Source organism: Echinops telfairi, unplaced genomic scaffold (genome assembly GCF_000313985.2).
Source record: "Echinops telfairi isolate 266 unplaced genomic scaffold, ASM31398v2 ScPeMD7_70;HRSCAF=299, whole genome shotgun sequence".
NCBI lineage: Eukaryota > Metazoa > Chordata > Mammalia > Afrosoricida > Tenrecidae > Echinops > Echinops telfairi.
In genome coordinates, this window is record NW_022103968.1 from 42,268,973 (window position 1) to 42,294,093 (window position 25,121).

Consider the following 25,121-nt stretch of genomic DNA (forward strand, 5'->3'; position numbering starts at 1 on the left):
TAAAATCCAAAAGTAGATAATTACTTGATTTTGATATTTTTAGCAAAAGGACATTTTCTAACATTATGTTTGGGGAAGACTCATCGGTCTTCAAATGCTGTGAGTTGCTGGACACAATTCTCCCAGGTCCACAACTGCTTGCCTTGTTAACCGAATAAGTTTGTTAAAAATAGCCTTGCAGCTATAGTTCAACACTAAAATAACAACAATAATAACAACAAAAACAAACCTCATCTATCTGAAGAATTGTCTTCACATTTACCCCTACACCCTGTTCAAATATTTAATTAGCAAATATTTGGATGTACTGGATGCTTAAAATCAGAAATACAAATTTATAAGATTGCCCCTATCCTTGATGTTTCAATGTTGCAATTAGGGATTCAAAAGCTCTGTATTTTCTTTCAGTTATGTGACAGTCTGAGCTTTCCATCATAAATGGTTCCATAAAACTGGATATTGAGAACGCTTTAATGGACTGTTCATATCATGAATAACTCAGTATGTGTAAATTCACTGTTAGATACATCAGTCTCCTGCAAAATCGTTTCTCTTACTTCCTAAAGCCAGATTTTTTTTCCTTCCCCCAAAGGCTTTCCCAAATATCTACATACATACAACGACAGAGAAATGATTGCCGAAGCTTACTGTTTCATTACTTTGACTTTCTTCACCTGGAAATTTTTAATCTATTTTTGTCTTTCTCCTCTCTTTGTTTCTTAGTTCTTGGTGATTGTCCTCTATGTAAATTTCTGTAGTCTTCAAAACGGTATTTTTAAATGTGGCTTTTAAAAAAAAGTGACTGAGATGCATTGGTTTCTTAACAATCTTTTAAGATCTGCATCATTCAGAGGAACCAAATCACGCCATTTGCCACCTTTCATTTGAAATGAAAACAGCATCTTCAGACACTGGCTTTAACATTCGTCCTCCTATCAGGGAGTTCTCTTTTGTAGAACCGCGTCCTAACAGAGAGGGGTCCAGCCTCAGCTTTTTACTTCTTCCATCTAGACCTTATATTTTGGGAAGATGACAAGCTCCCCTTAGGGATTATCATCAGCCTAACTAGACAATGTAGTGGTTGAATCAAAGACTGTAAGAACTCCATATATTTCAAGACTCTGCTCTCACGGGAGTTTCATTCTCAGTACATCCTTTTCCCTCGTTGACTGTCACCCAAGGATCCCATCCATTATAAAGGAACACTATTGTCCAGAGTGAAAGAGTAAATGTGTTTAGTTCTTTCTGGACTCTTGGACTGAGATGATTCAGAATTACTCTTTTTCTCAGATTTTAGAAAAATAAAATTAAATAGTCCATGTAGTACATGCTTTATTTATAATACCTTCACTTGGGTCTGAGATAGCTGCTGTAACTAAACACATGGACATTTCTCTATCAAAATGTATGGACATACCTCACACCATGTACACAAACAACCTCACGATGGATTAAAGACTTAAATATAAACCCTGGAACTATAAAAACCATCAGTGAAACATGGGGACAAACTTACAGAGAACTAGAAACTCCCCTAAATGTGACATTTATGTACATTCAAAGACTTCATCAAACTAGTGAAAAGAGAACCCACAAATTGGGAAGGAAAAAAAACCCTTTGGTAATGATATATCAGATAAAGGGCTAATCTAGAAAATCTATTTTTGTTTGTTTGTTGGACAGAGATATTTTAGCAAAATGACATTTTTTAACATTATGTTAACCCAGAGTGAATATGCAGAAGGCATGAATAGAAAATTCAATAAAGAGACTTTCCAGGCAGCGAGGAATCATATCAAGGAATATTCATGATCATTAGCTATCAAAGAAATACAGACTAAAACAATGCAATACCACCTCACAGGAGCACTAATAGCAGAAGAAAATTTCTTCAGTGCTGGAGAGGATGTGGAGAGACTGCAATGTTCAGACGCTGCTGGTGAAATTGCAGGATTGTGCAGACAGTATGGAAGACCGTCTGGCACACCCTTTAACTAATGCAAATAGAAAGACCAAAGGACCTTGCAATCTCTCTCTCTACTCGGTACATACCCCAAGTGCTCAAGAGCAAACCCAGAGCAGACGTGTGCACCCTCATGGTTATCACAGTGCTAGCTACAAGAGCGAAAAGAGGGACACAAGCAAAAGCCCATCTGTGGAGGAATGGAGAAATGAATTCCGGGACATATAGACCATGGAAGATGATGCATCTCTAAAATAAATCAGTACAACCATCGAACGCCTTGTGATGTGGACGGATGTGGAGGACATTATGCTCAGCAAAGTCAACCGCATCAAAGCGATCACTGCCTGACACCACCATGACACACACACCCAAAAACAAAACCTGAAGAAAATGGGCCTGAGATCCAAAGATGCGGACTTTGAAGGCTACCGCACGAGGGAGGGGAAAGGATAGGGTGGAAAAGGGGGTGGTGAGGACCGGAGATAGAGGCACATACACAGGAGGCTTTCTGAGAGAGTGTCAGCATTCTTCTGAGTCAGGCTGCACAGCACTTGTGTTCTTTCAGCTAAGCATTGGGCTGCTGCCCTGGACATCAGTGGTTCAAGCCCACTAGCCCTTGTGGGAGATAGATGAGATTGTTTGTTCCCAGGAAAGACGGACAGACGAGGAACCCTCTTGGTTTTCTATAAGCTGGAATCCACTTGAGGGCAGTGGATTTCAAGGTTTAGTTCTGTTTATTTGGGTTACACATGTTTGCTTATTAGTTAAGGATTGACACAGTGACTGCAGGGAAGGGATCAGACATACAGTATAGACTCGTGTATTAGCTGAGTTTTCAGCACTTTTTTCATGCAGTTTTTGTGGTAAAATTAGGTGCCTCGACTGATATTCGGGTCAGCTATACTCTAGTCTACACAGTAATAGCCCTTGTGAGAGTGGTGTAGGGTTTCCTTCTCTTGGATATAGGTTTGCAATGAGTAGGTACCCAACAACAGTTGGAGAATCACTTCACCAACACAAATAGCCCTTTGTCTCAGCATGATTTGTCTGCAAGATTTAGCATCATTTTAGGCTCAGCTCTGATCAGTTTTTAGGAACTAAATAAGAAAAAGTTCTATAAAATCTAACACATAACTCTAAATCATCAGAATCCTAAGTTGTTATATCTGATATCTTGAATTATTTCATTTCCTTTTGTTTTTTTTGTATTGCTTATCTGTAACTCCTTTCTAGTATTCCCTATTTTCCCATCCCTAATTTTTATTTTATTTGTGCCTTCTCTCTAACTCTCTCTCCTTCTCTTCTCTTAAATCTTCTATATTATATTGCCCACATTTCATCTGTCACTCTCCACCCTTTCTGTAACTAGAGATAATTTTATACATGGGGCATGGAGTTTTGTCTAATTAAATCTCTTGAACAGGAACTCATAACTAATTCTGATTCACATTACAATGTCTTTGCAACACTTGTCTGGGTGCAAACAGCTATACTGTGTTTGTTGAGAATACTATGTCTCTTGAGAATACTTTAGGCAACCTTTCATTATCTTCAAGGACATGCTTAACAATGTAGCTTACGAAGGACAACTCATAATAGTAATGAGTAATCATTTCTCACCCTAGGACCTAATGGTTTTGAGAGTTATACATTTATATTTGGAACAGAGAGATACTGGACAATATAGTTTTGCCCCTTTGAAAAAAAGGACCCTTTCATCTGGTTGATATTCATATTTGCTATGGGATAGGGATGTCGACTTTTTTCTGTGGTCTATGATGCTGACTGTCTCGCCACAGATGTAGATTACCCCCGGAGGTCTTTCATCTGTCTGTGTTTTCAAGTACTTTGACACTTGCATGCTACCTGTCAAAAAGGAGACAGTATGGCTTTAGTCTGAAATTCATCTAGTTTCTTTCTTAGAGTGTGGACTATCTACTTACTCTAGAGATGAAATGTCTGATCCTTATTCATTCATCAAATATAATTATTAAATGCCAGCTTCTAATATTTTTCAAGAGAAAAAGAAAAAGAGCCACCAAGCAAATTTGTATCTAGGTAGCCTTTTTTTCCTTTCATGTGCTAAAATCATATGTCTTCTGGTTGATACAAACCAATGCCATTTTTTATAGAAAAGAGAATTCTTTATTAATGGGTTTTCATGCTTCTTGCTTTAATACAAAAAGCTATGACACATTGCATTTTGTTTTGGACAATTATTTTCAAGGATTTTTTTTTTAGTTTTTTGCTACCACAAACCTTATTTATTCTAGCCATTGAATTTGGGCTAAAAAAAGGTGGAATTGGGGATATACTTGTACACTGCCCAAATGGGGTTAAATAGACATATGCTTTTTGTGTTTTCTCATTTCTACAAGGTAGAGAAAAGTTCTCTGGTTGTTTCTGCACTTTGTAATGAATAAAATATGTGGGAAGCATGAGGGGCTTACATAGGCTTTTTGTCTTGGTTTCACGGAAGAGTTTTAATTTTATTCTTACATTATAATCCTGGCATGTCAACTGGCCCCATGACATCTTTCATGAATTTATACTTTCCCTTTAGAGACCAAGAACTTCAAAGTCTGTGAGGAGAACATTAAAAATAAAGGCCCAAGACTAGTGAACTTGAATTATTTTTAATTCAGTAGTGAACTTGAAATATTATGAATCGTGAACTTGAAATATTATTTTTTTAACTGTGAAGATACAGCGATACAAAAGATAGCATGTTTTCTTAGTGTTCAAACATAATTTGAAACCATGCTGCAGCAAAAGCCTTCTATATTATGTGACTTAGCAAAGCTTCCTTATAATATTATTTTGGTGTATTTCATGTTTAAATAGCTATGATGGAACCATAGCATTACTTTTACATCTTCTTCATAATTTTTGCAACTTATGAAAGCATACATTTTTACTTGTGGCTGTTGAGAAGCATTACCCTGAGACCGAAACCTGGACTCCTTTGATTAACTTACCTAGGTGATGGGTATTGTAGGAAAGAGTTTATAAAGGAAAAGAAACTAATCTCTGAAATGAAAATACCACTTTGTTCTTGATGTAAATCAGCAGATTGAATAAAATGGAAATGAATTATAGATTTTAATATCATTTATAGGTGATTTAATTTTAAAAGAGAAATGATTTAGGACATTTTTCTATAAGAACAAATTATTCATGAATGATCTGGGTCATTAGGAATAATATTTTTTATGGAAATTAGGTTTTGAACTTAATTTATTGCTTCCCAAGACAAGGTAGAAATTCATGTCCCTTTAAATATTAAAAACCTATTAAGTTTTTTTTTTATAAAATGAAGTACTTGTATAATAGAGTGAAAAGATGATTAAAATAAATGTTGTAATAGACAGAAGATTTTTTCCAAGATAAAGTTGTTTGTTCTTCACCAAGATAGTATTTATATTTTATAGTTTCTGGTTAATTCATTTATCTAGGTTATGTTTTATTTCTTAAAATTTGATTTGTGTTGTTAGCTTTACAAACTTCCCTTACCCCTTTAGTAACCATAGATACCCCAACAAGATAACCACGGGTGACTTGGGCCAGATGACATAGACCATGTGGGCATGGAGCTCATTGAAGTCAATGGAGCCAATTGAAGTCAGTTGGCAAATGTTGAGATGGATTTTGTGATGTTTGACTTTTTACAAATATTCTAATTAATTATAATAATTTGTTAATGTCATTTAATAAACATCTTTTTATAGATAAAATGAGGATTATTCAATAATTCTTAGCCCCTTCATCAGATTTTAAGAGAAAGTGATGCAAAGAAAGTATTACTATAAATAAAATTCAGTTTAATAAAAAGAAAAAATATATAATGGCATGAATATAAGCAAATCTGAAGACAACCTAAACTAGCAAACACAACTTCACACCGACATTTAAATTTAAATGGCAGAGTTAGTGTAATATTATCAGGGATGAGCATCCTACACTACTCTAGAGACAGATTTATGTAAATGACACAGAAATGTAGATGAAATCATACATGGTAGACTCTTGGAAAGAAAGGCACCGTCTTTTATTGTTGTGTAAATATTGCTATGAAATACCAGTATTGTGGTAGAAACATTGTGGAACTCGATATTCATGTCAAATATGGGGTAAAAGAACATTGACATCTATCTATTCCATTAGCCAAGGAGCCCTAGTTGCACAATGGTTAAAGCACTTGGCTGCTAACAGAAACTTCACGATTGAAAGAACCATGCCAGCCGGCCTCTGTCAAGATTACTGCTTCGGAAACCCCATGAGACGGTTCGACCCGGTCTGATAGGGTTTCTCTGAGCCAGTCTGTCTGACGGGAGTGAGTATTCACTCTTTTTCTAAACCAGGGATCCCTTTAAAAGTCTGAATTTTGCACATATCACCTCAAATCCTTTTGAAGTGTGTAGAATAAATTATGTCGGGTTATCAAATAAATGCTATTATAAAATCAGTAGCTAAAATAATATAAACACATTTGTGATTCAATAGTAGATGTGCTTTATTTGGTACAATACATACATTATAATGGTGGGTCTAATAATAGCCCTTAGTTTGAAGGGGTCATTATTATAAACAATATTTAAAGATATATAGAACAAATTTTTATATAATTTAATGAGAAAATACGATTTTTATCAATAACATTTATAAGTACTATTAACCCAATGTATAAATTATTGCTGTGAAAATGCTACATTTCAACTGGCGTTTAGTAAATATAGATATGTAATTGTCTGTCTTCAAGTTCACAGTACCTTGAATTCTATTAGATTAAGAACCACTGAGCTATATTCTGAAGCTTGAGTAAGAAGTTGACAGGGGATAATGACACAGACTAAGGTTAAGTACCTGAATACCCCAGTTTGTAAAATGCTGGACACACTCACTATGAATTTGAATTTGAACTTATAAAACAAGGGTCCTCAGACTTTTTAAACAGGGGGCCAGTTCACTGTCCCTCAGTCCCGTTGGAGGGCTGGACTATAGTTTAAAAAAAACAACAACAACACTATGAGCAACCTATGCACACTGCACATATCTTATTTTGAAGTAAAATAACAAGCAGGGCAAAAACACCCGGCGGGCCAGATAAATGTCCTCAGTGGGCCGCATGTGGCCCATGCGCCATAGTTTGAGGACTGCTATAGAACTAGTGTGAATTCATTAGCAGCAGGATATTTTCTCAGGAGCTTGATTGTCTTTGTTCCATAGTTTAGTTTTAGAGAATCTAAGAAAGAATTGATGTCAGTGTTGCGAACAAGGGCGGGCTTTGCTGACTGTAAGACATTTCTAGTCACTGATGACATGGCTAAGTTAAGGATAATTGGTATCCTCACTGAATAGAAATGAGAAGGATGGTGTGTTAGTCCCAGCTGACTAGAGAAACAAATCCAGAGACACTCATCTGTGTGTAAGAGAGAACTTTATATCAAAGAGCAATTGTACATTAAGGAAACATCTCAGTCCAGTCCAGATCAAGTTCATTTGTCGATACTAGTCCATAAATTCCTCTTTAGACTCATACAGCCATGCAATGACACTGAATGAAGGAAGATCACAGGCCAGTAGGTACAAAGTCTTGTGGATCCAGTGGCAGTGGAAGCATCTCAGTCCTGGTATGGATCTCCAGTTAGTTCAATGAGCTGCTGGGCTCTGGCTTCCATCAGCGTAGCTTCACGTGGCTTGTCAGCAGGAATATGAAGCAGGGAGAGTCCAAGCAGAGAGAATCTGGCCTCCAATGAGTTATATATATCTCCATTGCTCCTCCAAATGAGGTCATCAAGCTGTAACCTGATTGACAGGCTATACTCCACCCCTTCACTCTTAATATTCTCAAGTTGACACCAGATTATGTAACTACCACAGATGGACAGAAGTTAAGGAAGGAAAGTGTCATATAAGGTGAAAATTATTGGTGTAATTGCCCTAAAGGAAAGAGTCACGTGATGCAGTTGTGAAGTACTTGGCTGCTAATAGGATCAACCATCTGGATCTACCAGCTGCTGAGCAGAAAAAAGTTGTGGCAATAGGCTTCCAGAAGGACTACAGCCCATATTACATAACATATTTTGTAGGCCGTTCTACTCTGTTCCACAGGGTCATTATGAGTCAGAAGTGAGTAGATGGCAATGAGTTTGATTTGGGGTTTTGTCCTAAGAGACTGAAGAAAGGCTATGATGCTGAATTGGAGACTCAATCATTTCTCATTCTTAAACCTTCTCATGAAGGATATTGTGACATTATTAATGGCATTGTTGTCAGTTGTGTTCAGTTGGTTCCAACTCATAGTGATCCTTTACAGCACTAAACACTGTCTGGTACTGCACCATCTTCACAATTGTTCTTAAGTGTGAGCCCATTGTTGAAGTCATCATGTCAATACATGTTATTGAGGGCCTTGACAACAGGTATTGACATGTTTTTTGTCTTTTTTGCTGCCCTACATTTTACCAAGCATGATGTCCTTCTCCAGGGATTGGTCTCCCCAAATAATACATCGAAAATACATGAGACAAAGTCTCATTCTCCTTGTCTCTAAGGGACATTCTGGTTGTACTCCTTCCAAGACCCATCTGTTTGTTCTTTAGGCAGTCCATAATACTTAAAATATTCTTCACCAACAAAATAGTTCAAATGCATCAAATTTTCTTCACTCTTCTTTATTCAGTGTCGAACTTTCATAGGCATGTGAGTCAATATCGTGGCTTGGGTCAGGTATACTTTAGTCCTCAAAGTAACATCCTTGCTTTTCAATACTTTAAATAGGTCTTGTGCAGCAGATTTACCTAGTGCAATGCATCATGTGATCTCTTGACTGCTGTTTCCATGAACATTGATTGTGGATCCAAGCAAGATGAATCTTTGACAGCTTCAATCTTTTTTTGGTTTATTATGATGTTACCTATTGATCCTGTTGTGAGGATTTTGAACTTCTTTACATTGAGTTGAAATCCATTGAGTTATACTGAAGGCCTCCACCCTGGATCTTTATCAAGTGCTTCAAGTCCTCTCTGCTTTCAGCCTCCCTCCAATCCTGATGCCATATTCTTCTTCATATAATCCAGATTCTCTGATGATTTGCTCAGCGTGCGGATTGAATAAGTATGGTGAGAGGTTTACAACCTGGGGCACAGCTTTTCACATTTTAAACCATGCAGCATTCTCTTGTTCTGTTTGCACCCTGGCTGCTGATCCATCTACAGATTCTACATGAGCACAACAAAGGGTTCTGGAATTTCCATTCTTCTCAAGGCTATCCATACTTTGTTATGATCCACACAGTTGAGTGCATTTGCGTAGTCCATGAAAAATGTATACATCTTTTTGACATTCTCTGCTTTCAGCTGAAACCATCTGACATGTGTGACATTGGTGACATAACTCGTTATTCATATAATTAATTATTATATATCATGTTCTAAGCCCTTGTTTTAAAAACAGATACATTTAAAAAATATTCTTATTAAGATAAAATTCATACTGTACAATTCGCTCAGATATGTGAAATATAGTGACTAATTTTAGTATATTTAAAGTATTGTACATTGTCTTTACCTCAAACCAAACAAACAAAAAGTCCTGTGTCACTTAGTGATCACATCTCAATGCTTCCATCTTTCTTTGTGTGTGTGTGTGTGTCTTCCACCTTTCTCTGTCCTACATTTGAGTCAGTCCCACCTGGCAGGGACCCCATAAGACAGAGAAGAACCGCTTTTTTGGGTTTCAGAGATTATATATCATTCAGGGAACAGATGCCTCATCTTTCCCTTGCAGAGTAGCCATTGGATGGCTGCTGGGTTTAACCACCCACCTGATGGTTAGCAGCCTAATGCTTTCCCCACAGCACTACCAGGGGTCTTTCCAGTCTACTAGACAGCTATTAGTCTGCTCTATCATTAATGACAGCTTCTTAGATTTGCCTCTTCTTGATATTTCATGACATGGTCTTACATAATGCACAGTATCATCTAATAAGTGGCCTTTTTGAAAATAGCTTCTTTCACTAAGTAGTGTTTTCAAATGTTTCCCATGCTGCAGCATGTAGCGATACTTTGTTCCTTTTTTTTTTTAACTTTGTTCCTTTTATGGCTAAAATTTATCTTATTGCACAGGTAATAACTTTCTAACTATGTTCTCTCACCTCCAGGTTATTTGTACCTATGCTCCTGAGAGAACAAGTTCAAGAGCATTCTTTTTCATTCTTTTGGAGATGTGTAAAGTCCTTTGCAGAACACATGATTAGGCTTTGCTTTGGTTCTCTCTCCCTCACTCCCTCTTTCTCTCTCCCTCTCTCAACTCTGCTTTTTTAAAAAAGAAGGCAGATAAGCCCTCTTGTTCCCTCTCTCACTGGACCCCAGTTGATGCTGACTCACTGTGAGATTCCCTCCCCATGGGGTTCTGAGAGTGTAACTCTTTAGGAGAACAGAAAGCTCAGTCTTCCGCCCTTGGAGGAGTTGCAAGTGGTTTCGAACTACAGACCATGGGGATCACTGAGCAACTCAGAACCACTCCAGGATGTGACTCCATAGGGAATCTAAACTTACCTAAAAGAAATGATAGCTGTAGTCAGCCTTAGTGGCGCTGTTGTTGGACTACAAACGTAAACGTCATTCGATCACCTTCAATGGTAGTGAGTTGTTGATATGTATATTAGCAGCCCTCGTGGTGTGTCAATCCATCTTCTTGAGGGTCTTCCTCTTCTCCCTCACCCTTTGTTTTAACCAAGCATGATGTTCTTGTCCAGAGACTGGTCACCCCTGACAAAATGTCCAAAGTACATGAGACGAAGTCCCACCATTTTTGCTCCAATTCAGGCTGTACTTCTTCTAAGACAGATTTGTTTGTTCTTTTGATAATCCATAGTACTTTCAGTATTCTTTGTCAACACCATCATTTATTCAGATAATTCCAATGCATTTTCAGTAAATGAACTGGAGTGTTTACTCTAATTTAGAGTGGTGTTTTCTTGTTTGTTTCTCTGGACTATAGAAGTCAATATACTTAAATTGCAAAGGTTATCTGTCACACTCAGTAGTGTTAATTTTTAGTAATATAATTTATTCATCAAGGAATACTTATTAGACCCTATGCACTTTGCAAATAGACAACATGGAATTACGTGATTGTTCCTAGAGCTGTTTATTGACTATTAATATTTGTAGAAAGCTAAATCCCACATCAGACTCTTTCACTCAATTTCACAATTGAATTCTGTGAGGCAGGTAGCTAGTATTAGGAAGCCTTAATTTCTGACTAAACCAACATTGTCTGCTGACAAAACTAAAACTTCTAGTAGCCTTGCCATTTAATTAAAACTGGACTACAGACCCATTTGATAGCTTGACAAAATGCTGGTGTCCTCTCCTAAGATAATCTAAAATTCATGAGTTCTTACTTTCTCATAACTTAAATCTCCTGCTTTACAAATCCCCACGGTCACCCATGTTTCCCTTCTCAGCTCCTCGGAGTTTTTTAGCATCTCCAAGGAAATGGATCTTTTTCCAAAGTGTCACAAGAGACATGAGTGTAAAGTAGATTTAATCATACTTGGAGAGAGGATTAAGAAACAGTCTCAATCAACAAATAATTAAATACTCGATGCTAAAGAGATAAAGAGTCCTAGTAGCACAGTGGATCATGCATTGGGCTGCTAAGCACAAGGTCTTAATTCAAAATCACCAGCTGCTGCAGGAGAGAAAGAGGCTTTCTGTTCCTGTACAGATTTACAGCTTTGGAAACCCCAGGTTTCCCTGTGCGTCTGAACCAACTTGAGTTTGATGTGTTCGGCATCTCTTTTACTAGACCTCCTGAGGCTTTCTCGCTGGTCTCTTTCTCTGTTACATATACTTCATCCACAATTTCTCATCAGAAGTAATTAGAATAAGTGCTAATGAGTAACTTTTACTTTTAAGGAAATAGGAATTAATTCAGGTGATATCCTGAAGCAAACTAATCAAAAATACATCCCTGAAATTAATAACAAATTATCTAAAATTTTCAATGCTGGGCTGTCCCTAAGTAATTAGCCCACTGCCTTCCACTCCATTCAAACTTATAAGGACCCTGTGAAATAGAGTAGAACTGCTCTTTCCCTAGAGCAGGTAGCTTCCTCTCCCCCCGAGCTGGTGAATTCTAACTGCTGACCTCACATTTAGCAGCCTAATATTTAACGCTTCCCCAAACAAGTAAACTCACTGCCACTGAGTTGATGTCAACTCACAGTAACTATCAGACAGGGTGGAACCGTCCCTGTGAGTTTCTGAGTCTGTAACTCTTTGCTGGAGTAGAATGCCCTGTCTTTCTCCTGAGGAGCAGCTTGTGGTTTTGAACTGCTAACTTTGCAGTTAACAGCCCAACATGTAACCATTGTGCCATCAGGGCTCCTATGCACTTAACCTTCCAGGATTTCTTAATTTTGCTTCCCTGGAAAAAATATATGGTATATACAGCTACCTGATTCCCCCCTCCCACATTCATCCCATACCTATATCTCACCCACCACACTCCCACCATCGAAATAACCACACAGTCGTTAGGGCCATTGAGTGGATTCTGACTCATGGCGATCCTTCCTATATGATGCATAGAACTCACGCCTTAGGTTTGAGAGGTTTGTTGGATTTCTGTGCAGTGAATTCAGTCTAAAACAAATTGAAGATGCATCCAAAGTAGGAGAATAAGATAAGGGAATGGCCTACTTCATGACTGTGCTAATGCTGCAAAGTTGATTAGGTAGAGTTAGGGGCTCACTGCTATATCCAGTGCACACGCCGTATTCTTAGCTTTCTTAAGTGAATCACCCAGCCTATCTATCACTTGTAAATCTATTTTACTTTTTCTCCAAGGTTAGATGGGGAGCCTTCGTGGCATTGTGTGTTACATTTTGGGCTGGTAACTGCAAGATCAACAGCTGTGCGGGAGAAGGAGGAGGCCTTCTAGTCTCATAAAAATATAGTGTGAGACACCCCAAGAGACAGTTGTCCCTGTCCAGTAGGCTTGGAATCCACTCGATGGCAGCCGGTTGGGTTTGGAGTGTGTGAAGTTGCACATGGCCCTGACCAACACGGACTTGCTGTGCTGGGCTGTGGTAAAATTGGAATATTTCGAAATGTCTCTGAAGGAGCCCTCATTAAAACCTGTGTGAACCTAACTTTTTTGTTTTAATGCCCAATCTGCCCTGCCCTCCTAAACTGCTTATTCTTCTTCCACAAAATGCGTAGGAGAGAGTTGATCAAACAATTTCTCAGAATAGAAATGTATGCAAACTCTGCTTTGTTTACTATTTTGGTTTCCATTCATTATAACAAAGCCAACAAAACAATACAGTTTCATTTTGTTTGGTTCATTCTGGTCTGTTTTATGCTGTCATAGTGCTTACTTCTTTGACTACTGCTGTTTTTCAAATGTACCCTACATTTAGGCAAGATTCTATTCACAATTCTAATTAATATGGAATACAACCTGTTGTTACCAGCACTAATTATTTATGTGTGTAATAATTTATGCAAACCTTTTAAAAATGAATTAAGGCATGAAAAATGAAGCAAATATAAAATAAGGCCAGGAAAATGAGTTGCATACAGAAGTGATATTAGTGCACGAACTTCAAGCTCCAGATTCTTAAGTGTAATTTTTAGAGGTTGGTCAAAAACCTGGCTGTGAGCCATCTAACAGTCAAATGAGAAAAAGAAATATAATTAGTTAAAAGATTAATTGTTACAACAGATCAGTTAGTGGAATATGGGTAATTATAGACAAATTATAGATAGATAGATAGAGAGATAGATAGATAGATAGATAGATAGATAGATAGATAGATAGATAGATAGAGTGGGAGAGTTTCCTGGTGGTCATATTGGTTAAATAGGGGCCTGATAATCTCAAATTCAGTGGTTCAAACTCACCAGCTTCCTCCTGCCAGCAAGGTGAAGCTGCCTGCTCCCATGAGGTAATGTGGCAATATATGATGCTCACCTTCCCAACATGATCACTGAAGACAAATGGGTGCATGAGCAAGTATGCTGAAGAAAGCTGATGGTGCCTGGCTATTTAAAGAAATAGCCTCTGAGATCTTGATGGCTTGAAGTTATACAAGCAGCCATCTAGCAGAGTAGCAACAAAGTTCATGTGACAGAAGCACACCAGCCTGCGTGATCAAGAGGTGTCCATGGAAATAGGTATCAGAAGTTCAAAAGCTAGCAACAAAATTGACGTGAAGGAGCATAGACAAAGTGGAGACACAAAAACCACCTGTAAGATAATGAGGCAGTTCTTCACAGAAGGGCCAGATGGAACTATCCAGGGTGCAGTGTAGCACTGTTGAAACTAACCTACTAACCTCTAGTTCTTTAATAGTTCCTCCACGATTATTATGGTCTTAGTTTTACCTCATTAATCCTGTTGGACCTGCGTATGCTCATGTGTATAATTAAGATCATTTGATGCATAAAGTCCAAGATAGACAAACCCTTCAGGTTTGTAACAGGAGTAATGCTTCCCTGAGGGTGCAGATAGAGAAGTTGGGAGGGGGACTGATAGCAATGTTGACTATATAACCCCACTCGAGGAGAATGAATAACAGAAAGGCAGGTGAACAGATACATTGGATGGTGTAAGACATGGGGAAAAGGAATAACAATAATAATAATATTTAATATAATAATATGGGTTCTTGGGGGAGATTAGGGTGAGGGAGGGCAGCGATAAAGGGAAGCTGATACCAAAGAGCACAAGAAGAAAATGATTTGAAAATGACGGTGGCAACAGTTATTTAATCATACTTGATCTCATTGAACTATGGATTGTTGTAATATCTGTAGAGCTCCCAATAAAATGGGTGAAAATTGAGTGTCTCTCAGAAATTGTATATAATGTCACTATAAATTGGAATAGACTTGATGACAGTGGATTTGGTTGGGTTTCTGATGAGGTACCTAAGGTCAAACTATTAAATTGGCTTTTTAAAAGATCTTCTGTACCCAATGGGGTACCCCACAAAAAAAATAAACAGAATATATTTTAAAGGTATGTATTTAAATTTTTTGCTAAAATAACCTTATCACCTTCAAAGTACTCTCCATTACCCTTAAATATATTTGTCAAATCTGTGATTCCATTCTTGGAAACATTTTTCACACTCATCTATTTGGATGGCTGCCAGCACCCCCCTCATTTTTTTTCTTCACCTCTCCTGTGTCATCAAATTGCTGTGCGTTCATGCTCCTCTGCCTTCAGGGAATGAAAAAGAAGTCAGGGAGAGTAAGGTCAGGTGAGTAAGGTGTGTTGGGCAAGAGAAACATGCTGTTTTGCCAAATACTGGTGCACTGAGATGGCTGCTTGAGCAAGTATATTGTCGTGGTGGCAAAACCAGTCCCCCAGCTGCCACACATCAGGCCTTTTTTGTTGCCCACTGATACCTTTTTGAGAACGTCTAAATGGAAAGCTTGATTAACAGTCTGACCTGGTGGAACAAACTCCAAATGCTCTACAAGTTGATATTTTTGTCCAATTGCGAAGTTGCCAGACATCTAGAATGAGATTTGTCATCAGTCAACATTTCACCTTTTTTGAAATGAGAAAACCATTTGTACACTAGAGTTTTTCCCATAGAGCTGCCCATGTAAGTTTATTCAATATCACAACAGTTCTCTGGCATTTTTCCTTAGCAGGAAACAAAATTTCACAGCCACATGCTGTTCTCTTAAATCAGCCATCACACAAAAAACTAGGTTCCAGCAAAACTGCTTTTGCGAAAATATTCACTGTCACCAGAGAGAACCTTCCCAGGCGATGCTAATTGAGGCACTAACTCAGAGCAAGTTGCTTGATGATCGCCTAGCAGGAAAAATACGTACTATGAAATCTCCCCCAGCAGAGCTTTTATCCTGTTTTTTTTTGTTTTGTTTGGGGGTGGGGGAAACCCCCTGTGTGTTTGTGTGTGTATGTGTACTATTTACCAAATAAAATTGTAGTGGATTTGCTGGAGAAGTTTACAGCTTCTCAGAGGGGAACATATCTATGTTTAATTTATTAGTTCTGATATAATAGCTTCACAGATTAGCATCTAGAATAGACTAAGCTAAAGGTGGAGTCCTAATTACTTTGTTTATCTTTTATTTTGGCTGACCATTGTTTGAAGATGCACAAATCCCCAATTCTCTAGTAGAATGATTAGCAGGGTCTTGTTCCTAAGTGTTTTTCCCCCTGAAGACCTTTGACCATGAAACACAAAGAGACATAGAGGCTGACTTTTACATGATCAGCTGTATACAAAAATTCTTTAGACATTTTCATTTTTATTCTTAATATAAATGGCAAATGTGTTGCCATTGAGGGTTTCTTGGCTGTAATCTTTATGAAAATAGATCACCAGGTAGTCATCCACATGGCTTTAAATTGAAAAAAATGTATGACGGATTTGGAAACACGTTTCTATTTAATTCTTGGAACCCTTTATCACAAGACTCTAATAAGTGACTTAAACCATGTGAGGTATTTTTCAGACCTAGCCAACATGAGGCAAAGTCTGAATGCATTCTATTCTTCCCGAGAGGCAAATGTGACTTCTTCAAATTCTGTTTTCTCCTTTGGGTTTGGTTTTGATTTTATTGCAAAAGTTTTCTCCCTAAACACCCAGTGAGAGAGAGAATATTAAACCTACTTCTTTCTTCATTTTCAAAAATAAAATATATGATCCAGTTTTCAAGTGAACTGCTTTCTGTAGTAGATGAAAGAATATGGTGCTACTTTTAAATATGATAATTCTGCCACTTTATGATAACAGTTATATAATGAAAACAATATCAATAATTAGTGCTAGACTATATTGAATATTTTATCTCTACCAGGTAGTGTGCTAAGCATTGTACCTCTTTAATCTCCTTTAATTTTAACAACCACCAGTGAGATTGGTGCTTTTATTTTGTCCACATTGTGTGTGAAGAATCTGCAGCTTAGAGAAGTTAAGCAACTTGTCTAAGGCCTCAAGAATACTGAGGAATACAAAAAGAGCTAGCGTTCAACTGCCACTCTGAGTTCAGAGAATTTATACACTTCTTAGCCACTATCTTCTATTCTGCCCTGGTCTTGAGTGGCAGATGAAATATCCTGAGCAGTGCATTTTCCACTGAGAGAATGGGAGAAATGCCATCGGGGACGAGTGACGCTTACGAAAAGATGGATTTACTGGACTCGTTTGGGTATAGCTCTCAAGAGTAAGAGTGTTGTTTCGTTTCGTTTGTCCTTGCAGTCAAAAAGGCAGACATAAGAGAGCTAGACTGAGCAGCCATGCCCGCAACAAGCAAACACGGACCCTTCTGACTGGTTGGACTAGTTCATTCCAATGGAGGTGTACATACCCAGTTTAAGAAGAGTCTAGATTTCATGGAAACATTTACCCTAATTGCCTTTTGTCTCCAATGATAACCATTTGATGAAATGCTCTTTAGGGTAGGCTAGTGTTCCCTAAAATGTTGATTATGTACCCACTTGTATGAATAAAACATTTTTTAAATATAAGATTTTATAGCCAAAGGTGTTTAAAAATAATTAGCATATCAAATGTATTGTTTATACAATTATTATTGTGTCAAATATCGAAGTCAGTTAATTAGCATTGTGTTCAGAATATGATGATTTAAAACGTAGAAGGAATTCATTTCAAGTCAGCACTCCAAAATGCTCAATAGCACAGGATGTACACAGAAGAGGACCAGTTGTTAAATGAATGCATGAAGGCCTGGTGTTTGGAAAACACTCAATTGGCATTAGTTCCCCTCAATCACTAGCTAATTCTTTGGCCAAGCATTAGCTAGGCTTTTCTCCTGCAGACAGTGGATAAGTAACTTGAAGGAGTCATAGACGAGGACGATTAAGTAGAGAGCAGAATTTGTTGACATGCTATTTCTCTCCCTGTGGTGTTGTGATAGAATTTGTAATCTACATAGCATGGCTTTGGGAGAAAAAAGTATTTTCTCTTCATAAATATCGCTTTCCATACTTGTGGCCAGCGGTAGGCATTCTATGGCTGATGTTTCCTTTCTTTTTTCATCTGTTTCGTTTTTCCAAATCCTTTGTGCAATATAAATGGTCCAAGTGTCTCTTTTCTCTCAACTCAGCCTGTTTCTGTCACAGTCAGTATCGCTGGGTGGGAGAGCAGACACACCATATTGCCAAAATCAGTCAAGATGTTTAAAACTAAAGAGACCACAGCTTCGATGAAATAATGCAAGACCGGCCCCAATCAGAACCAAACTGACCTCCTCCCAAGAAATACGTGCGACAGAGTACAATGTTAAACCTACAGGTTAGGGAGAGGGGCTGGCCTACCATGCCCACAAGGAAGCAAGCCAAGAAGGAAAAAGAGAGAGCGAGGGACTAGACCAAGCTCTGAAGATGACGTCCCTGCATGGAGCTGCGAAGGCCCCGAGAGAATGGTAGGGCAGACACCAGCTCCAGACACGGTCTTGGAGCGTACCGCGACAGAAGACCACACTGCAGGGAGTGAGTCTGGTCTGAACACCCCACACAGAGTGGGGTGAACCAAGAAGGGGACATAACAGATCAGCTGCAGGAGCAAAGCCAAGCCACAAAGCCCCTGAAGAGCCCCCAAAATAGACTTCAGGCTAGGAGGGCAGTTTTCAGAAAACCCCTCACTGGTGGGGAGATGGTCATAAAGGTCAGCAGACAGACCTGGAATTATGTATGCTTTGGGTTTTGGGGTGGTTTTTTTGCTAGTTATTATTATTATTTTCTCTCTCTTTAAAAAAAAATCATTTTATTGGGGCCTCATAAACTCTTATCACAATCCATACATATGTCAATTGTGTAAAGCACACCTATACATTCGTCGCCCTCATCTTTCTCAAAACATTTGCTTTCCACTTGGGCTCTTGGAATCAGCTCCTCATTTTTCTATTTTTTTCCCCTCTCCCTCCCCACTCCCCCCTCCCTCATGAACCCTTGATAATTTATAAATTATTATTATTTTATCATATCTTACACTGCCCAAAGTCTCCCTTAACCCACTTTTCTGTTGTCCATCCCCTAGGGAGGAGGTTGTATGTAGATCCTTGTAATCGGTTCCCCCTTTCTACCCAACCCTCCCTCCACCCTCCCGGTGTCACCACTGTCACCACTGGTCCTGAGGGGTTCATCTGTCCTGGATTCCCGGTGCTTCCAGTTCCTATCTGCACCACTGTACATCCTCTGGTCTAACCAGATTTGTAAGGTAGAATTTGGATCATGATAGTGGAGGTGGGGGGGTGGAGAAACATTTAAGAACTAGAGGAAAGTTGTATGTTCCATCGATGCTGCACTGCAGTCTGAGTGACTCATATCCTCCCTACTACCCCTATGCAAGGGATGTCCAGTTGTCCACAGATGGGCACTGGGTCCCCATCCTGCACTCCCCCGCATTCCTGATTATATGATTTTTTGCTCTTTGGTGCTTGATTCCTGGTTCCTTCGACCCCTCGTGATCACACAAGCTGGTGTGCTTCTTCCATGTGGGCTTTGTTGCTTCTGGCCTAGATGCCTGCTTGTTTACTTTCAAGCCTTTAAGACCCCAGATGTTATATCTTTTTATAGCCAGGCACCATCAGTTTCTTCACCACATTTGCTTATGCACACGTTTGTCTTCAGTGATCGTGTTGGGAAGGTGGGTATCATGAATGACCGTTTCGTTGAGCAAAGTGTTCTTGTATTGAGGGAGTACGTGAGTGGAGGCCCAATGTCCATCTGCTACCCTATTACTAAACCTATAAATATATGCACATAGATCTATGGGACAGCACTGGAGACACAGTGTGGGATGTGTGACTGAGCTGACCCCACCACGCTGATGCAAAACACTAACGGTGTGCAATACAACGGCAGGGGGAGCAAAGCAAGAAAGTCTGGAGGGAGCATCAAAAATAGACTTTGGGGCCAGGCTGACTGAAAAACACTCTTAAAGGTCAACAAACAGACCTTGAACTATTAACAGGCTTTTCTCTCTTTCTTTTTTTCCTTTTTTCTTCTTCTTTTAGATTTTGTATGTCATTGGCTTTTTTGTTTGTTGTTGTTGCTACTGCTGTCACCTTGTTTTTATGTGTCACTTCATTAGGTGCTGTCAAGGCCATCCGCAATTTTATGTGCATATTATTATCTCTGCACGTCTATCTAGATAAGATAGGCTGGATAAACAATGTGGAGATGAAAACAACGGAACCGATGGTTCCGCAGGGACATGGGAGAATGGGAGGTGGGTGAAGGGAAGAGTTGTTGGCCAACCCAGGGACAAGGGAAGAACGAGTGGTTCAAAACCAGTGGCAAGGAGTGGGTGGGAGGACTGTTAGGGAGTGATCAAGGGCAATGTAACCGAGAGAAATTACTGAAACCCAAATGAAGGCTGAGCGTGGTGGTGAGACAAGAGGAAAGCAAAAGGAAATAGAGGAAAGAAGTAGGAGGCAAAGGGCATACATAGAGACCTAAATACAGGCATGTACATATGTAAATATATTTATTTTCTCTTTTTATTCAATCTTTTGATTTTGGTTTGTCTCTGTTGTTATTGGTTTGCCCACCAATATAAGATAGACAAAGGAAGCAAGCTCCAGGAGAAAGCAATAGGACCAATGGTTCCTGAGGGACTTGGGGTGGGGAGGATCTGGGGAAAGAGAGCTGTGAGAAAACAACGCTATAGACAGGGGAACAAATAAATGACTTAAAATCAACAACGAGGACATAGAGATCTTGGGGCTTTTGGAGCAACAGCTATCTAGCTGAGAGAACTTACTAAGAGGCACAAGAAGGGCAAGTGTGATGGGGCAGGAGGAAGAAAAAGGAAACAGAGGAAAGATCTAGGAAGCCAAGCTGTGAATAGAGGTATAAACATAGGTATGTACATATGTAAATAACATTAATTCTTAAAAATCGAGGTATTGACCTATGTACATATATTTATATGGCACTACATTGAGGTAGTGGACAGACTTTGGGCCTCTGCTCAAGCCCTGCTTCAAAGCAAGAACACTTTGTTCTAACAGCCTGGCATTCTGTGATGCTCACCTTCCCGGCATGATCGCTGAGGACAGAATGGGTGCACATGCAAATGTGGTGAAGAAAGCTGATGGTGCCGGCCTATCCAAAGATATAGTGTCTAGGCTCTTAAAAGCTTGAAGGTAAACGAGACAAACAAGCAGCCATTTAGCAGAGAAGCAACAGCCCACATGGCAGAAGCACACCAGCCTGTGCTATCATGAGTTGTCAATGGGATCGGGTAATGGGCATCAGAAGACCGCAAACAAACATATTGTTGAGAACAAGGGAGGTCAAAGCAGAGACCCCAAACTCATCTGTAGACAATAGCCCATCCCCTCACAGAAGGGTCACAAGGAAGGGATGAGTCAACCAGGCCATAGAATAGTACCAATGAAACACACAATATTCCTCTGGTTCCTTGAGGCTTCCTCATCCCCCACTTTCATGACCCCAGTACTGCTTTTCACTGTGGGCCAGACCAGTAGGTTAGAATGTACACAGGTGCTGATAAGAGCTCACGACACATGGAATCTAGGTCAGATAAACCCCTCAAGAACCTATACCAGGAGGACAGGGGGAAAGTGGGAAGAAGAAACCGATTGCAAAGATGGACACATAAACACACACACACACACACACACACACACACACACACACACACGGGATAAACAACAGAAACCATGGGGGAAGGGAGACAGCAGTGAGCATAAGACATGAAAATAATGTATAATTTATCAAGGGGTCATGCGGGTGGGAGGGGGGATGGAAGGAAAAGAGGAGCTGATAACATGGGCTCAAATAGAAAGTAAATGTTTAGAACTTGATGATGGCAACATATGTGCAAATATGTTTGATACAATTGCTGTGTGGATTATTATAAGAGCTGTAAGAGCCCCTGATAAAATGATCTTACAAAATGAAAACAAACAAAACAAAAAAAGAGAGAGAGAAAATTTACAATTAAAAAAAAAGGATAGAAATAATACACAAGGGTCAGAATAATCTTCCTTTTCTTCATGGGGCCCTGACTCAAATGAGCATTTCCAAGAACAAAGTATGCTAAAGATGGAAATCATTGGTTTTTCTTTCATATTCAAAGTTATTTTAAAATTGGAATTTCCATAGTTTCTACTACTGCACTTGGGATAATTGCATATATGTGTGCTATTTTATCATAGAGTTCTATGTCAGCACTTGGAATAATTTCTCTACCTGGTGCTTCTTTTACTAGCACCTCAACTTATTATCAGCGATGAAGAGAGAATGTGTTTAAAACTTGTTTTTTAATGTTTAAAAAAATAATCCTGTCATGCCTTATGTGCTATTGACAATACAACAAATGAAATGGAGCATACCAGGGAATTAAGATGTTGCCCTCCCCCCTCGTTTCAGATGGGAAGGTCGAAGTGACGAAAGAAGGCGTGAAGCTGTGCACCATGGGTCCAGGAAAGGTGTTTGGAGAGTTGGCCATTCTCTACAACTGTACTCGGACAGCGACCGTCAAAAGTAAGGCTGTGTTTACGTTTCCTATTACTTCTGATGTTCTTTATTCTCGAGACTAGTGAAATGCTGCATAACTGGCTTGATTTTGACTTCCTAATTTTATTAAATGGCCTTTAAATTTTTTGCCGTGCAATACAGTCGATGTATGTGTTTTCCAACTGAAGTATAATTGCTGGCAACCAGGTCTTCATAGCTTAAATTTTACTGCTGACTATTATGGAAATTATTCTTGGAAGTATAAAACTCTCATACATTAGAATTTCCAAAATGATATCATTTTATAAGTAACAAAGAAACAGGAGCAAAGCATTTTCTTTTTATAATTGTCAAGCCTCAGGATCATATTTAAGAATCTGTGCGTGTTTATCTATTTCGGGTAATATTCTCCATGTTCATTCTACTTATTCATTCAGTGGTTAAGAAAAAATATAAGGAGAGATGTCCTCAACTTCATTCAAAGATCGTGTGAGCTGTATCTTGAATTCTGAAACCTCATGAGTGTATTCCTGTCTTCAGCTGCTCATCGGGCTGTGTATTATAGCATCTTTATTTCCTACTGATTGAGCTTATTTTAAATCAGGCAAGAAAGCAGCTTGGCTGCCTAATTTTACATGGATGTCTATCTATGATCTCTCTAGCAACTTTTGTTGGTTGTTAGAAGCAGCTGCAAAATAATAGGTTTTTTGCCCCCACTCCTTCCTGTTTACTCATTTGATGGAAGGAGTATGTAACAAACAGAGCTGAATACAAAAGCCAAAAATGGGAAAGCCCCGGTGTTTTCTTTCAATAGACATAGGTGTGTTTCCTGTTTGAAAAGTCCTTCTGAAACATTGTTCTGTTGAATATTTCAGCCCCACATTACTTTAATTGGGTTTTGTAGTTTTGAAAATACAGTTTGCAAGATGGCAATTAAATGGCTTTCATGAATGACTTAGTTTTATCTGTCACTGAGGTTGGCTTACAGGAACATGCCATTGGGTTTGGAATATATATTGGCTTGTTATCTGACATTGTTACATGACATTGAAACTGGGATTGTAAAGAACTATAGGGCGCAAGGTCAGCTAGCAACAATTTGACATCTCTTGTTAGTGAATTTCCTTTCCATTAATTGGAATCAATGTTTTATCTGTTACAATTGGAGACTGTCTACGGTGGGTACTTTCTGGAATTCTACTCTTCGTCTCTGAAAGCAGATTTTTTTGATTGATGAATGCTGCCATGTTTCTTTTTAAGTGACCATTTGATCACTGACATAAAATAATAGAGCACAATGAACCAGAACAGGATATGCCACAAACTTTAGTACCTTAACTGGAAAAAAGGAAAAGTAGCCATGAGTCTATTCAATGAAACAAATTTTACCCTTTTGCCTTATTACCATGAGAAATTCGAGTGTATCTGTTTTATGTAAAGTGGCCCAAGAGAGTACGTTTTGATCATAACAGGAGAGCTGAGAACTATGTATATGGTATTTTAAAACTTTTAAGCATTTTAGCATGAATGAAGATTGTATACTACTTACATGATCCAATTGAAACTACAAAATTTTTAAGGTCAATTGTTGCTAGCAATTCAGTGCTGACTCTTAAAATATTTAATTCTTACTAATGAAATGGTTTAAATAAACGAAATTGTCTTTTTAAATTAGTTTTTCATCAAATTTTTTAGAGGATCTCATTAGTTTGTAAAAGTGATTTTTTAATTAGTTTTCTAAAAAAATTTATTCCTTTTTATTTGTGCTCACCTTTAATACATGCAGATTGGGTAGATTCAAGTAGTCACTATGGATATGATCCAGCAACAATAAACCTAGTGTTGAATATAAATGTGTGTTTCCATAGTTTCTTCATAGTCTTATGAAGATGTAGATATTGCATTGAGAACAGAGGCTAGGGTTGATGGTGTTGATGATGATGTGTAGATAATTTACTCAAATTTAGGGTGTCGGGGTTATCTTCATAAATATGAAATGCCTATTAATAACTGTTTCATCTGAAAGCAATACAACAATTGTAAGTTATGAGTAATTGTTGCATATTTTTAGGAGTTTTTGGCTCCTAGCTTGTCCACTGAAAATTTACCTTTATCACTGTAGTTTTTAAGTAGAATTTTTTATGTTAATTTATACTCTTACCCATCACTTCAGAGTTCAGGTTACATTCCAATGTGGATGAACTAAAGAATATAATTGCAAAAATCGTGCTTTGGTCTTGATATGTGCTATTTTAAAATGTCTTGAAACTCGTTTGCCCTTAGTACCCATCATGTGCCATTTGGTTCACTTCCTCTTCTCTTGCCGGCAATGCCCATTTGGGATGTCATTCAAAATGGACTTAAGCACTTTGGAGGGAAACCTCTAAATCTGAGAAGAAACTCTTTCCTATGTAATTGCTTGTCTATTCATGTGTTTTTCTTTCTTATCTGGCTTTGTTAGTCCTTTTCTCCAATCCTCCCAATTTCTTTTTATTATTGAAAATATGGTTCAGCATGGGAGAGGGGGAGGAGGGGGGAAGGGAAGAGGAGGGGATAACAAACCCAGGGACAAGGGAACAACAAGCGATCCAAATTGGTGGGGAGGTGGGTGTGGGAGACCTGGTAGGGCAGGATCAAGGGG

The 25,121-nt window shown here is 38.6% G+C and overlaps 1 protein-coding gene across 2 annotated transcripts in view; it reads left to right on the forward strand.

The window, feature by feature from the left end:
* PRKG1 (protein kinase cGMP-dependent 1) overlaps nt 1–25,121 on the forward strand; it is a 1,384,334-nt gene that overhangs the window by 523,406 nt on the left and 835,807 nt on the right. For both annotated transcript variants that reach the window (XM_004701092.2, XM_004701091.2), the window contains exon 3: nt 22,394–22,507. In XM_004701092.2, the coding sequence (XP_004701149.1) occupies nt 22,394–22,507 (114 nt within the window). The remainder of the gene's footprint in view (nt 1–22,393; nt 22,508–25,121) is intronic.